Source organism: Pimephales promelas, chromosome 22 (assembly GCF_988280905.1).
Source record: "Pimephales promelas chromosome 22, fPimPro1.hap1.1, whole genome shotgun sequence".
Lineage (NCBI taxonomy): Eukaryota > Metazoa > Chordata > Actinopteri > Cypriniformes > Leuciscidae > Pimephales > Pimephales promelas.
In genome coordinates, this window is record NC_142790.1 from 24,690,182 (window position 1) to 24,707,529 (window position 17,348).

The 17,348-nt window shown below is 37.3% G+C and overlaps 1 protein-coding gene across 2 annotated transcripts; it reads right to left on the minus strand.

Annotated features, from left to right (window-relative positions):
- Positions 1–10,292: 10,292 nt before the first annotated feature.
- On the minus strand, positions 10,293–15,686 carry hccsb (holocytochrome c synthase b). Of its 2 annotated transcripts, XM_039685177.2 has the most exons (7): positions 15,595–15,686; positions 14,475–14,612; positions 14,262–14,395; positions 14,032–14,180; positions 13,128–13,247; positions 11,265–11,351; positions 10,293–11,170 (listed from the first exon to the last, which is right to left on the minus strand). In XM_039685177.2, exons 2-7 carry the CDS (start codon positions 14,593–14,595, stop codon positions 10,972–10,974), a joined length of 810 nt encoding a protein of 269 aa, XP_039541111.2. In that variant the 5' UTR covers positions 14,596–14,612; positions 15,595–15,686; the 3' UTR covers positions 10,293–10,971. The 2 variants fall into 2 exon arrangements, with proteins under 2 accessions (XP_039541111.2, XP_088981870.1); XM_089125744.1 differs by lacking the exon at positions 15,595–15,686 and having other exon boundaries at positions 14,475–14,632.
- Between the last annotated feature and the right edge of the window lie 1,662 nt (positions 15,687–17,348).

Genomic DNA, 17,348 nt, shown 5'->3' on the forward strand with positions numbered 1-17,348 from the left:
ATCCAAGCTTTCCAAAACATTTGAGGTGTTTCAAACGCTTTTTGTGGGACTTGACACACTGCGCCCAAAACCAAGCCCCAAGTTCATGACCCTGAAAAACTGTCACTGCACTTGTGAACAGCTGTTTTCTTTGTCTGTTCAACATCATTGCAGATTGGACATAATGAGTGTTATGTCCAATATAACATTGGTCCAATATAACTGAATGGGACAATGGACATTCAGGGTGTTGTAATGGTTTATCCTTGTCATGTTTTATCTGCACAGGTCATACTTCCTAGTGTAAAAAAGTAATTATATTTTATACACACAAAAAAGACCTGCTGTTAAGCTGCTCTTTAAAAACTGGTCAGTAGGTGAGATCAATGAGATGTTTGACTAAAGATGTTTCAAAATATTCACACACGCTGTGAAGGTATTATGCCAAGTTGAGGTCAGATGGTCATGCTTGTGACCTGTAATGTTAGTGTTAAAATGTTTCAGTGTTGTGCTCACACAGTTCACTTCAAAATGAAAATTCTGTCATTTACTCACCCTCAAGTGGTTTTAAACCTGAATGAATTTCTTTTCTCTACAGGACACAAGGAAGATGTTTGAAGAATGTCAGTAACCAAACAGTTAACTGGACCCATTGACTTTCATATTAGAAAAAAATAAACATATTAGAAAAAAATAAAAAGACTACGGAAGTCAATGGGGTCCATTGACTTAACTGTTTGGTTACTGACATTCTTCAAACATCTTCCTTGTGTTCAGTAGAAGAAAGAAATTCATACAGCTTTAAAACAACTTGAGGGTGAGTAAATGAAGAGTTCAGATGCAAAAGCCTCTAAGTGCCATTTGAAATTTTCTTCTAGAATGATCATTTTTATCAAGCTTGTATATTTAAGTTCAGTGATTTCACTTAAATGGGAATGATAATTACCTATTAATTGTTATTTAAGTGAAATTACTGAACTTAAATATACAAGTTTGATAAAAATCATCATTAAAGAAGAAAATTTCAAATGGCATTTAGAGGCTTTTGCATCTGAACTCTTCAAATGATAACAGAATTTTCATTTTGAAGTGAACTATCCTTTTGAAGTGTTTTACTAACCTACTATTTACAAGCAGCTTGAAGCTGAGGTCATGTTTTGTTTAATACATGAATACAGAAGTTCTTGATTGGTTATACTATCCAGCTCATTCCCACTATTTGGATATGGCATGTGAATTGTTAGAAAAATAGCAAGTGCCTGTTAACTTGATATTAAAATGTTTTAATATTATGTATGTACACACAGTAAATACTGTGAAGGTGTTCTTCTAACCTGCACTTTATAAGTTGAGGTCATGCTTTTTTTTAATGCATGAATAGATGTTATTGATTAACACCATCCTGCTCATTTTGAATTGTTACTTAATTTTTAAAATTTTATAACATTATGTACACAGAACTGTACTGTGAAGGTGTTCCACTAACCTGCACTTTATTTGCTGAGGGCATGTTTTCTTGAATGCATTAATACCAATGTTTACTGTCCAGCTCATTGCTACTGTTTTGGATATGGAAATGATTTAATAAATGTTGGAAATTGACACAGAAGCATCTATTTATTTGAAGCTATTTACACTTTCAAAGCAAAGAAAGGGCAAGTTGATCAAAATTAATAAATCAGAACATTATCTACTTATTTTTTTCACTTAAAAGTTACCTATTTTAATTAAGTCTAATGTGTATAAAATGACATTTTCTACATTGATGGTACTCAATTTATTGGCTTTTTCTGAAAATGCTACTTAATATTTTTGCATACATTGAAATTCACATTATTAAGTTGAATTTACTCAAAATATCAGTTAGTTCACTAAACTTGAAAAAAATAGTTGGAAAATGTTGTCTTAATTTTATTGAGTTAGATCCAAGTAACAGTTTTAACAGTGTTTGACTGACTCCATTTTAACATTAAAGAGAGAACAGTTTCTGTCATTTTAGGGTGTCTGCATGGTAATCAGCTGCTAACACACACAAGCTGCTGAAACCCCGCCCTCTGCAGCAGCTCATTTGCATTTAAAGGGCCGGGCACAAAACGGCGTGTTTTTTGCAAACCCTCAAAAAGTGACAACTTTAACAGACCGTAAGTGTACAGACCGTTTAATAAGAAGATGCTTTATAAAGACGTTCACTTCGTGTATACAGGCGGCGCCATCGTTGGAAAACAGTCTCGATACGTCGGATAAGTTCAGAAGTTCGCTGAACTTCATACAGTTCAACACACTTGGCACATTGTTCAGGGATCGACTTGTCGAGACTGTTTTCCAAAGATGGCGCCGCCTGTATACTCGAAGTGGACTGTCTTTATAAAATATCTTATTAAACGGCCTGTACACTTACAAAGTTCTCATTGCTTTGTTTTGCATGCGTGGACCCTCATTATGTTACTATGTTAGTGTGGGGCTATTTTGAGCCTTGTTAGTGGTATTAATTTTTTTTTTTTGCTTACTCCATGCCCCGTTAGCGTTATAAGCTAAATATTTTTTTACATTCGATTACCATGAAAACAAATCCCAGAGAACGGTCAACTAGGTACCGATGTTTTATTAGACCAAAGGTTCATTTTGCGCCGGAGTTCTCCTTTAAATACAGGTAATAACCATGGCCGTGTCCAATGACATCTATACATGTTATGCATGATTAAGTGTGTACAGATACTTCTGAGGTCACTGTATATTTAAAGGTCATTACTGCAGAAATCTAGATGATTAGTTTCGCTCACAACTTTGTTTAAAATACTTCATTCATTATATGTTTTTAATTAGATTCAAGCTAACCTAACTAATGAAGTCATGCAGATAACTTCATGTAAACAAAATACAAACTTTAAAACAGTAATCACTTCTCAGGTGTTTATAAAAAAACACTTAATAAAGCACATTAATAACCCACCTACACCATTTTAAAGGCCATCCATCTACAGTCATTTCACTGAGAAGTACGGCAGAAACCTACACTTTAAAGTTAAGTTTCATTCTACTTCGATGTGGAGCTGAGAAAATGAGTTGAACCTTATCAGAAAAGGTTGGTTTTGAGTTTAAAATCGTTCGGGGAAGCCAAACAATCCAGAATCCAACCTACTGAATCCGTCCGTTTATGTACTGTATTGTCTGATTACAGTAATCTCCCCACAGCCTGTGTCTCTCACACACACTGTTATTATTTAAGACCCGCGGAGATAATAGCAGCCGTGCTCGGAAATGGCTGTGTACATCTTTCCTCCCGGGGGCCACTGGGGCTCCTAACCTGAGGGAGCAGGAGTGTTTTTCCTCCTCTCTATTGTGCTGTTTGTCTTCGGTGGTCTATCTCTCTGTCTATCTGACTGGGTCCCTGTTGAATAGGGTCAGAGGTTCCTTCAGCCTTTACCATTAATCACAGCCACAGAGCTGATATCTGGGAAGTGGGGGGAGGGGTGTCAATCTCGTTTCCTTTTCCTGAGAAAACACCGGCTGCTCGTCCCCTCCCGTGTCCCCCAAAATCCAGTCCAATCCAGCAGGTCAGGAGCGGATTTATCCCGCTAATGAATCCAACCTGAGCCCACAAATACAGGTAGCCTCACAGGTCACCAGCCAGTAATTGGATAAAGGATCATCATCAAAAGCTATTACCACTCATGGCCAAATAGGAGCACCATGGTCGGCCATTACAATGAGACGGGTATAATTAATCCACTGTGCTCTTCAGACACCCAAAAGAGCTCATTTTAATTCAACATCAAGGATTAATTCAACTAAAACACGCTGCAAGCTAAAAAACAAGAAAAGAATAGTATGTGTGCGATTAGACGTGTGGTCATGTGGAGATCAATGGAAAAGTAACTGTATTGGAGACTTTTTATATGGCATTTCTTTTTTTTCCTCCACACTTTAAACTGGAAAATGTAATTATATATGCAATATATAGGTGTGTTTGACCCCCCTTTGCTTTCAGAACTGCCTTAATTCAATGTGGCATTGATTCAACAAGGTGCTGAAAGCATTCTTTAGAAATATTGGCCGATATTGATAGGATAGCATCTTGCAGTTGATGGAGATTTGTGGGATGCACATCCATTCGTTCCACCACATCCCAAAGATGCTCTATTGGGTTGAGATCTGGTGACTGTGGGGGCCGTTTAGTACAGTGAACTCATTGTCATATTCAAGAAACCAATTTGAAATGATTCGAGCTTTGTGACATGGTGCATTATCCTGCTGGAAGTAGCCATCAGAGGATGGGTACATGGTGGTCATAAAGGGACGGACATGGTCAGAAACAATGCTCAGGTAGGCCGTGGCATTTAAACGATGCCCAATTGGCACTAACGGCCCTAAAGTGTGTCAAGAAAACATCCCCCACACCATTACACCACCACCACCAGCCTGCATAGTGGTAACAAGGTATGATGGACCCATGTTCTCAATCTGTTTACGCCAAATTCTGACTCTACCATCTGAATGTCTCAACAGAAATCGAGACTCATCAGACCAGGCAACATTTTTCCAGTCTTCAACTGTCCAATTTTGGTGAGCTCTTGCAAATTGTAGCCTCTTTTTCCTATTTGTAGTGGATATGAGTGGTACCCGGTGGGGTCTTCTGCTGTTGTAGCCCATCCGCCTCAAGGTTGTGTGTGTTGTAACTTCACAAATGCTTTGCTGCATACCTCGGTTGTAACGAGTGGTTATTTCAGTCAAAGTTGCTCTTCTATCCGCTTGAATCAGTCGGCCCATTCTCCTCTGACCTCTAGCATCAACAAGGCGTTTTCACCCACAGGACTGGAAATCCACAGAAACCCTAGAAATGGTTGTCCATTAATCGGACTATTTCTATTGTCGAAATTAACTCATTGAATCTCTGATCTATTTGTTTTGGTTAAAACGACTTTAGAGTGAGTAAACAATGACAGAATTTTAACTATTACTTTAAGCCCGATGATAGGCAGTCCAGACCGCGGTGTCCAAATCATATCACTATAACGTCCATAATCCTTATCTCGCAAAAAATCATGAAGCAGTAGGGCTCCAAATGCCTGGTTACATTTGATTACTTCAACAACTAATCTAAGAAATAATTAGTGTAGGTGAGGAGTATGTTTTGGGTCATGAGCAAAGCCAATCAGACAGGATGAACATCCATCCAATCGTGATGAGACAGAAAATGAGGTCACGATGGCGCAAACAATCGAAACAATTATTCTACAGCTGCTGATATTCCATCTTTTCTGAGCGCGATAAGAGGCCCCACATGAGGGTGGGTTTATTGATCTGGGTGGAGTGTGAGATGTCTGATCATTGCAATAGTCATTATGCATGGGCTGGTTTCCCCCCTGCACTTATTAAGCTGCTTCGTTTTCTACCCGTTTCCATCAGAGCTCATTAAAAAACAATGCGGAAGGCCTGCCTATCTCAGCGTGCTGGTTGACTGCACTATAAAAGTCAAGAACTCATCACTTCCAGTGCTGCGATAAGCCCACGGCACAAATTGAAACCGCTTTGATTAGGCCTTGTGGAAGGCTCTCTCTCTCCTTCTCTTTTTCCAGTGGGCTGCGTATCAAATCTCCCGAGGGTCGTCTGAGATGGATCCATGCCAATCCTTTGGCCACAAACTACTCAGGTCCTTTCAGAACATGACCTGTGGTGCACACACAAACTAACAGTGTGAGGTCCAGTCGTGGCGCCTAATGTATTCAAAAGCCCTCTGGCGGTGTGCTGTGTGCATACATTATCTGAGGTGAGGAAGTCAGACTGGATGTTGAATGTTGACGTCTTTGGATTTCTGGAGCCTAAGGGCTGCTCGGACTGACTTGATGTTGTAAACGCCTTAAAGACCTCCCAAACTTTCTCATGTCAAAGATGAATTTCTCTTTTCAAATTCTGAGGCTTTGCTTTTCCTTGTTGCATGGAACCGCACGTATTTGGCTAGAGGAAATTGCCCAATTTTGGGCCAAGCAGATTCACAGAGTTAAAAGCCTTCACAATCACCTCTATTAGCACCATAAACAATGTTTTGCTACACACTTCAAATACAAGATGTAATCAGATGAAATAACAGGTCAATTCACAAAGATCCCCAAAAAATGAGGTATGAGGGGGCAAGGTCATGGAGGGGTTTGAAGATAAGCAGAAGAATTTTGTAGTTGATCCAATAAGGAACAGGAAGCCAGTGTAAGGAGTGGTGTGATGTGGTCAGTTGAACTGGAGCTGGTGATAATACGAGTTCTGAAAGGACCTGTGAATTGTGTTGGGAGAGAAAGGGGCGGAGGTCAAAGTAAGCAGTCCTAGTGAAATTACTGATGTGGGGGCCAAAGGAAAGTCCACTGTCTAGAATGACGCCAAGACTTTTGACTTGGGAGGCGGTGGGAATCGGAGAGCCATCAACTGATATGGTGATGACTTTTGGAGAGTATGGCCTTTGAACCAATGAAAATATGCACCTCAATTGTAAAAAATATTGACATCAACCAATAAGATTGAATATCAAAAAAATATAGAATAAAGTCATAAACAGTGGATTTTTCCCCACATAAAGATAAAAAAGCATCTGAAACCAGCAAAGATGCATATATATATAGAGAGAGAGATAGAGAGAGAGATAGAGAGAGAGAGAGAGAGAGAGAGAGAGACTTTGTTTTTAATATTTTGTTGGTTCTCTTGTTTTTTGCATTTGTATATCATTTCTTTGTATGACATCCGGGCCAAAAAATTATGTCCGCACAATTTGGCATGTTTCATTGATTTGCGATATCCCAAATAAAACTATTAACGCCAATTTATTAAGGTTAGGATTTTTAGCCGTTGATCCGTTTCATTTTAATCTGCTTTAAATTAGAATTTAATAAATTATACCTTGTTTTATATTGTATAAATCAGCAGTTTTATATTGTATAAATGATTTATATTGTATTATTTACTTTTATTGTATTATTATATTGTATTATTACTTGTTTTATATTGTATAAATGATAGGGCAGATACATATTTTGTATAAATATGCAGCAGAGAAACTATTTAGGATTTATTGTTGTTTTGACAAGGTATAATTAGTTTTGAAAGGTATTATGGCTGCCAACTTGACCATGTGCAATTAATTTTCCTGAAATTCTTGAAATAAACGTTGCTTATTTAATTTCATTCAATATTTTGACTACTGAAACCTTTACCGAGAACTGTAATTTAAAAAAAAAAAAAACGGATGTATAATATAACTGCAAAACAAATTGAATGATGTGTGCAGCATAAACTCACACTGATTGTACAAAATGGTAGTGGGGGTGTCATAAAATGGTCTCCATGGTTACTACATTTTCCAAATAAAACGCATAAGTGCAGTAAAGCTTCCTCTGGGACTCTTGTCTTCCTGTTGTAGGCCCCAGACTGACAGCCCTTAAACACTCTGCATGCATTCATTTAGTTTTAGCATAATGCTCTTTTCTTTATTATTATCATGTAGAAGAGCACAATTACCTATTCCAGTGTGTGTGTGTTTTTATACTGATGTGTGTTTACCGTAAAATGTGTGTGGGAGAAGTGGTCCAGATGCAAATCATGCATGGGATTTGCATTTAAAACAGTTGCTGATAAACAAGCAATTTCACTTAAACCGAGGAGAAGACACAACATTACATGCACAGCTTTTCTCACTGCTCCAGATAGGGCAGATACATATTTTGTATAAATATGCAGTGACCCTAAAACCAATTTCAACACTTATGCCACTTAAAAATGGATGAATGTCTGCATTATGAAAGTGTGCTTGCTTCCGAGAAATGCCACATGGATTTATATAATTCAATGACATTTATATATTTTAAATGCGGCCTAAAGATTCAATAGCTTACAAATATTCCTGGTTTTCACAAACAAGCCTTAAAGGAATAGTACACCTAAAAATTTTTATTTGGTCATTAACCACCATCATGTCGTTCCAAACACATAAGACTTTTGTTTATCTTCAAAGATCTTTTTGATGAACTCTGAGAGCTTTCTACGCAACTACCAGGTTGACCATTAGAAAAGTTCATAAAGAGATCGTAAAACTAATCCAAATGAATTCATGCAGATTTATCTTCTAACTGGTCACTTTTAGACAAGCTTGTCATAACTGAGCCTTTAAAATACAGTAAGTGGGACTGAATCGGCAAACAGCTTTTCCAACATCATCAGCATTTGTAAACGATACAGTAGCAAACACATCCATGTCCGGTCAGGACCACCACTGACCCGCTAGCTAGAAACTTTCTAACTGTTAGCCTACTCCTTCCCATAGTTAGTTAATGTTACAGTTCTGCAATCTTGACAAGGCGTGGTACTTGGCACAGCTTGGCATCTTTTGGTATGTAAATGAAACAGACTGGAAGGATTGCAGGGGGTTTGAATCCCCCGCCAGACTCGACTGCCGCGGGCTGTTTGTATATCTGTTCAGCGCACTACAAGGGGCTTGTCTGGTTCCCTGCCAAACAGAAGCCCTGACAAAAAAAACCCCATAAATACAAACATACAGTATCTCTGTCGCCACACATACATTATTCAAAAGACTAGGGTGGCAAAACTCAATGGACCCCAAAATATAGTGTAATCATAGTCTAAAAACGCTGGACTGCTGAGAGATCAGTTAGAATTAAAACTGCTCTCAAAACTAGGCAAAATCAGATTCTCGTCTGTTAAGGAGGGAGATGTGTAAACTTACCCCAGAGGATGAGGTTATTCTGGGCCGCGAGTGGAGATTTCTTTCCCACACCTACTCACAGATATGAGGAGCCTCTGCTTCTCCGCTCTGGGGCTTCAAAAAGCTCTCACATGATTGACTTCATCACCTATATAGGCTACTGTGTAACTCTTTTAGTTTATTCTTAGCTAAAAACACTTAGTTCTTTCAAAAACATATGTCCTCATTAATGTATATTTACTTCGTTCAAGTACTAAAGTATTCTCGTGAGTGTATAATATGTTGTTGAAAATACATAGGCCTACGGGTAAGGGGTTCTAATGTCAGTCGCCATGTTGCCTCTCCATCTTGAAAGTACATTAGCCAAAGAGGGACATACCTACCTGTTAATTCAAGCTTCGCCTTTCGCGTTTATGTTTGAGTTAACACTCATGGACGAGGTCGAACTGGAAGCCACGTTAATCTTGGACTAGGAATTCGATATCGGAATTGATAGGAACAGAAACTAATTTTCACTGGATGGTATCATATATCGTTTTACCGCTATTTGGGGGTAAAATAAATCACTTAATAAAAAATTCCAAACCCGAACTCAGAACACTCTCGTCCCATACACCGCGCGACCCAGAGTGTGTCCGCAGGTGGAAAATAAGTTAACCATTGCAATAGGTTTCAGTAACCAAAACTTATCCCGTTTACGGATTTGCGAAATAACTTGTAGGCAAGACCCTATTGCCTTACACATCTCCCTCTATGACGGTGAGAGACACATTTTTACATTAAGCAGTAAATGAACCAAGAACATCTGAACTAACTTGAACGTTCACACATAACTTTACTATCGCAAAAACTTAAAGATCTAACTGAAATAACACATAAATCAACTCTCAATAAACAATTACCCATAATGCACGCAGCTCCTTGAAAAGCTAAAAAAAAATCACCCCTCTACTGCCTGCAGTACAGTAAAATTCCACAAGATGTCAGAATACACGTATCAAAATAGATACAACAGGTTTTCAAATAATACTATTTCTTAGAAACTCGTCTATCAAATATGATACGTGCTGCTTTAAAGTGTTAAGCCTTATCCGTTAAACCAGGGTAAATGTTAGTAGTTCAGCTACAGTTTTATTTAAAAATAGACGTAAAATGTAATTCGTACCATGCAAATATGGAATGTGATACTTGATATAAGTAATGGATTAAAATGGCGTACTGAATAAACTGTCCGCATGGATCCTGTTCTTTCCGACAACAAAGCACTAGAATGAGATGTAATCACGATTTGAGAAGAAGGACATTTCTGATACGTGAAGGCAACATTTAGTCTGCAAGTGCTTAGCTCTGATCTACCTAAATTTCAGTTATAGCTCCACAAACAAACCAATGGTTCATGGCTATTTCAAAGGAAGCTTAAAAAAGTTAGGCCTAAATGGTTAGGTCAATATCATCCTTAACTCTTTTAAATGATAAGTGACTTAGGAAATGGTCAGTTATTAATCATCATCACCGATGAACAGTAATGAAAGAAATTACAATTTGCATATATAGAAAAGTGCACCACCTGCTGGTGTGATCTAGAATGTGTCAGAAGTGAGAAGCAGACAGGCGCGTTTACTTGGAGTTTTAATTTGGTAAAGGTCAGATTTAAAACAACAAAAATGGGTTACAAATTGCATTTAGAGATTTTCTTTAGTCAGGAACACTCACTCGAAGAGCACAGTCAGCAATACATTAGCATACACACAGACAAAAAAGCAGTTTGCACAAAATAAATAACATCATTTTAAAATTGAACCTGACCACAGGATGAATATGGAAGAGTTGAAACACAATTGTATATGATTCATCAGATCAATTCATGACCAAACCGTTTCGCGAAGCTACAAACGCTCACAGCTGCCAATCGCTCTGCATATGAACTAAAACACTCAATAACTTTCCTTTGAAAGAGAAAAACAACCAGCAGATATGTTTAACCTCTGGGTAAGTTCAGATAGCTAGCTTTCAAGTTAATAACCATCACTCAAAGAGTAAAAAAGAGATGATTGTCAGCAATGAATTCAGAAACTTTATGAGCAGAAAAAAAACACTGATTTATTTCGCTCTGCAACAGAGGATATTAACAACCTGTATGTTTCTCGCTGTGCAGTTACTTGCGAGGATTCATGTTAAAGTCAGAACTCGAAGAAGTTGAGCAACAACCAATCTCAGAGAACGTAGAACACAGTTTCTAGTATTTTGGTACCAAAGTCTTATAGCGGTGCACAAATGATAAAACTGTGTTTCTACGACGTCCAGCGCCACCAGGCCACCTTCATCCGATCCCAGACGGCCCCCATAGAATCGATGGCCGGACGCACGTCCAGGATGGAGAACTGGAAGGTGTCTTTATCGAGGTCCCCGTCGTAGTAGTCAATGACATAGCGGACTTCCTTTCCGCACCGATCTACGATCCAATCGTGTCGGTCGAACGGCAATTCATATCTACAGGGAAAGATAGCGGAGAGAAATCAAGCACTCTGGAGTGTTTTAAACACAACATGAGAAGGATCCTCTGGGATTCACTTTTATATCTCACCCCATCCAGTGACGTATTCTGGCTCTGGGAGAAAACTCTTTGGCTTTGCCCCCGAATCTCTTCAGAGATGGACCGCATGGACACTCGCTGCCAGAAACAAACATGTGTTTGAAACTAACAGTAGTCTAGGGCGCTATGATCATTCTTGCATACTTGGCAATTTGTAAAAACAAAGCAGATCACGCTGCCAGTGACCATCAAATGACAAACAGAAGGCGACTAACACAATTATCACCTCGTTTATCTGGCAGCAACAGGGCTGCAGAGGTGATGATGCAGCTTTTATTCGTGTTAACAATATAAAGACAGCATTGGAACACATTGAAGTACAGCACAAAGTCTGTTATACTCACCAAGGCTGCATTTATTTGATCAAACTACTGCAAAAACACTGATATTGTTTCGAATAAAATTACTTTTCTATGGAAAATCATTTCTGCCATGGAATAAAGCATTTAATTTCAGCTTTTTACCTCACAATTCTGACTTTTTTTCCTCACAATTCAGTTTTTATCTCACAATTATGTCTGAATTGTGAGATAAAAAGTCAATTACCTTTTGTCATTTTGAGTTTATATCTGGCTTATGAGTTATTTTCTCAGAATTGTGAGATGTAAACTTTGATTTGCGAGGAAAAAAAGTCAAAATTGTGAGAATGATGTCCCTAGACTCTCACAAATATTTTTTCTCAGAATTGTGAGATATAAAGTTTGAATTAAAAATTCGTAATTACCTTTTTTTATTTTCGATTCCATGCCGCAAACAAGCTTCTATGCGTTTCTATTTTAATATTTTGATATATAATTTATTCCTGTGTTATTTTTTTTTTTTCAAGATTCTTTGATGAATATGAAGTTCAAAAGAACAACATTCATTTTGAAAAGTTTTGTAAAATTATAAATGTCTTTACGGTCACTATTGATCAGTTGAATGCATCCTTGCTGAATAAATGTATTAACTTATTTTAATTAAAAAAAAAATACAGTAATACAGCATTGCTCTCTGAATCAGACGGTAATGCCTAGTTCACACTACATGATTTTAAAATGTCGGGCTGAACTGTGCAGTTCACACTAAATGACTTGCTCTCAGTGAAATCATGAGTGTTCAAGTTGTTTAGCTGTTCACACCACACAACACAACGTGATTGATCCACAACAGGACGTAACTCACTACACAAGTTAACAACGCACTACACAGAGATACAACCACGATCGGATGATAAGAGCATATCATTTGTGACTCAATGAGAGCTGTTTCAGTACTATAGTACGGTCTAAATCCTGAAAATAATCAAACAAATAACGAGTTGACAAAAACACGATTCTATCTGGTCTAGAAACCATGTTTTGTCACGAAAAACCACGCAATAAAACGAACCAGAAATGACGCGAAACTGCAGAGAAGAACACAACACGCGAATATGGACGTCAGACAGAAACTAGTGCTGCACACTGTTTGCTCGACGATCTGCTCTGAGGAAAAAAAATGCAAAAAAGAAAAAGTAAGATTTACCTGGTGTCCTCAACCCATGCGTTGCTATGATTGGCTGTACTCATGACATCACTGAGATTGAGTCGCGCGACTGCTCGAGATATCTAGCATGCTAGATATTTTTCTGAGCTCGGTGACCTGTCTGCGAGCTGTCTGCGAGCTGTCTTTGATGCGTTGTTGGCTCTTTCACACTATCGGATTGGCGAGCGTTAATCGTCCGCTAATCGCCCGCGATTTGCACGCGATAACACCCTGACTTGTCGGCGACTCAACGATTTGCAAATCGGGCTTAAAATCACGTAGTGTGAACTAGGCTTAAAGTGATTTCAGTCACTGATCATGTGAAAATGAGAGTTGTGTTGCAGTCACCTGGCATGAAGGGCTTCCCACTTCAGGATCTCCTGCCAGGCTTGATCGTTGTTACGATTGTGGATCTGGATTATATTAGACATGTCTTTGGGTTCAAGACTGTCATCCTTCCAGCGCCACCTAGCAAAACAACAAATAGCAATTAACAGGAATTCATGACAACAAAAAATATATCAATATACATATTTTACACACACACACACACAAAACACATTATTTGTGCCTTTCCGAATACGGTATTAGGGTTCGGCTCCACCCCTAATACATACAGTATATACATAAATATATTATTTAAAAACTTTTTAGTAAATAAAAAAGTATGTTTATATATATATATATATATATATACACTTTTATTCAGCAAGGATGTATTCAATTAATCAAAATTGATACTTATAAAAATGATTTCTGATATTCAGTGATGACACTGAATACTGGACTAAAAGCAGCTTTGCAATCACACAAAATTACTTATTTTAAATTAATTAAATGAATATTTTAAAATATAATAAAATAGAAAAGTTATTTTAAATTGTAATAATATTTCACATTATTACAGTTTTTACGGTGTATTTCTTCAAATAAATGCAGCATCGTGTTATAATCTTATATAACCATAAGAGAGTTCAAACATTTTAACATTAAAATAAATGTTACTGAACCCAAACATTTGAATAGCATGCCAAACCATTACTGTTGTCTCTTTCTTGACATTGGAGAATAATGTACTATGTTTTCTATATGGGTAATCATGTTACAGCACTCACAGACTTCCTGAAACTAAGCTAAATGACATATCAGCTCTTCAAATCATAAACACAGTGTATCTAGTACTAAAACATGGATTTAGGAATCTTTATACAAGCGTATACTTCTGTACATAGTACAGCACGCCGAAACTCACCCCTTCCGCAGCATGGCATTCCAGAACATCTGTTCAGAAGGATAGACCCAGTTCTGGTCTGCGCCTGATCGAGGGATTTTAGACTCCTCTCTTTTGATGGACAAAGGGAATGGCTGGTCCGGGGCGGGCAACTGGTTTGGAGGGGGCATCTGTGGTACACAGAAAAGCAACATTAACACGCATAAGCCAAAAAAAAAAATTAATCTTATTCACGGAAGTGCCCAGCTCACCATATTTGTGGGATCGACGGCTCCTTCAGAAGCTCTCATGGGACATTCAACAAACTCGTACGCTCTTTCCTGGTGTGCTGGGCTGGCCGGAGTCGTCTGAGCCTGATGCATCGGGCACTCAGGAGGAGGAGAGCCTGGGTTTATATTGCAAATTAGTACATACAGTCCTCTGATATATAGCTCATGATTCCAGATGGATGGAGTTTGACTCACTTTTAGGGATCTCTTGATGCATGGGACACCCAGGGGGTGGGGTCGCCCCACCAAAATGAGCCGCTGACATTGCAGACTCTGCCCAGATATTGGGGGCAAGACTGGATACAGATGCACCCATGATGACAAACACCAGTGCTGAAGAGATTAAGGGCACCCTGTTACATCATTACTTGTGTTAAGCTGTTCAAAATATATATCACAGCACATAAATTTAAATATTTAAATAAATTGCTGAATAATGTTAAAGGGACAGTTCACATTGACTTTCATATTATTTTTCTTTAACACTATGGAAGTCAATGGGGTCCATCTACTGTTTGGTTACCCACATTCTTCAAAATATCTTCTTTTGTGTTCAACTGACGAAAGAAGTTCATACAGGTTTGGAACCAATTGAGGGTGAGTAAATGATGACATAATTTTCTTTATTTTTAGGTGAACTATACCTTTAATGGAATAGTTCACAGTCACACACACATTAAATTAATAGTTTATCCATACTTCTGACAAAAAAAAATGGTCATACAGTTTTCATAAAAAAGTCAAATTTGTGGGGTTTCAATATGTTCATCAAATTTAGCTTGTTGTTTTTAGTTATGAAAAGAAGTGACATTTGGAATTATGTATGTCAAACCTCACGTGATAGTTTGAAGTGTCATATTTGAATATAGGCAAAATATCTCTCATGCCATGCTATCATTTCAGAAGACTTATATTATAATATATATAATATAAGAATATTATATGGAATATTATATGGTACAAATGGTATAAACCATTATAGTGCTTTTTATGGCCAATTAGGAGCTGGTCACCACTTAATTTCATAGTTTGTAAAATAACATCGTAAATATTCTGTCATACACATTCAGAACAATATTCCAATGTTGTTTCGGGTGAACTATTATAAGTTAACGTTACCTTTCACTATTCTTAAAAGTGATCTTTAAGAGACAAAATGCTAAAATGTAGTAGTTACAAAATAAGTTATATAACATCATCCATACAGTCATGTAAAACAATGTTACTGAATACAAAATCACATATTCCACTACAAACTCTATTATAACAACCAGCTTTTTAAACATTACAATCTCGATTTGAGAGCATAACTCACCTTTCTGTGTCTCTTATGAGAGGATCGGACGCTCTGCAATGTCAACGTGCACCACTACTTCCGTTTCACCCAGCATGCAATGCGCGCGGGCGGGACGAAGGCTTAGCTCATGAATATTAATTAGTCAATGTCCATGATACATTTTTTTAAATAAGAAATAAGAAAACAATATATATATATATATATATATATATATATATATATATATATATATATTACAGTACGTACATTAATAAAACAATATGTGAAATATTTAAAAGCATAACTCTGAGATTTTAAAATCTCCATTTTGTGTGCTTTCTAGTGCACTAAAATTATGATTTTGTTTAAAAAGGAAAAGTGTTTAAAATATAGGAAACTGCATATTACTACAAACCGAACTGAAGAAGAATGGACATACAAAATGATTACGGATCAAAATGAGCATATTGCTTTATTGAGGCAAATGGCATAATTTCACAAATTAAGGTGAAAGAATAAACATCAACATAAACAACATCGTCGTTTCTCATGTACAACATGCACTTTCCTTCAGTATGTGGGACCATGATCCCTGTGGCCACTTTAAAAACATGTAAACATTTACATGGCAACCATTTCCTGTGACAGTATGGAACGTATCAGTAATAAAAACACATACAGTCATGATGCATCTCAACACATTTCATAAACTAAAAATAAATGCTGAATAGTGAGCGTTGAGAGCATTTCCCAAAAAATCATCACAACTGAAAAAGTACAATTCAATATTGTCTTCTTGGTAAAACAACGAACAAACTCTTGAATGACATCATAGATCAATCCTGTCAATGACCAGCAACAGGTCATTACAATGAATAAACGGCCTTCCCTTGTTTTCCTTTGCTTGCTTCATGTTATACTTGAAGTGTTAAAATGCATGTCTGTAGACCGAAAACGTACCGAAACTCTTTGTGTGTGACCACTTCCTTAGGCTAGCTACTTAATATGCAAAATTAAGAACAGACTTCAAAAAGCCATTCATACTTCTGACCTTTGGTTGCAACATTTGTCAAACTAAAAAGAAAAAACAATCAAAGTGATAATCATTCATCCTTTACATTAGTATACACTGAACCATGTGGTATAAAATGACACTAGAAGTAGTAAAGAAAAGATGTTTATTGAAGAAAATAAAAAGGCATTTTAAGTGATTGAATGCAAAGGCAAAAATCACAACATGGATTCCTGTATAACTCGTGCCAATAAAAGACCATTCTTCGTAGGTCTGTCTCTCAGAACAATGCATTTCAATATTCAAGTACCAAATTCAATGAAAACATGTTTCCACGCAAATCGATGCAAGCCATCTTTCAAAAATCAATAAAACTACTCATGCACTCACATCTGTGCCGCCACTGAATGCATGTGTTTACAGTATGATTAATCTACACTATATCTGTCTTACATAGTGACTATGAATATGAAAATGAATTCATATAGGTATCTCTGTATTGTGAATCTCTCATATGCTGTATATCTACTCAGATACATAGATTTTTATATCTTTCTGTTAAAAAATAATAAATATGTCATACAAACATTTCCATGCCTTCCCAGTGTACAACTGGATCAATAAATTAGGTACGATGCAGGAAAACTAATCGACACCGGCGTCGAGAACCCGAACATTCACGAGCTACGCAACCCAAAGCTCTTCTGAATTTCCTTTTAGAACCCATTTTTAAATCAAAATCGATAATTTACGATCATTATTAATCGAATATACTGTACAC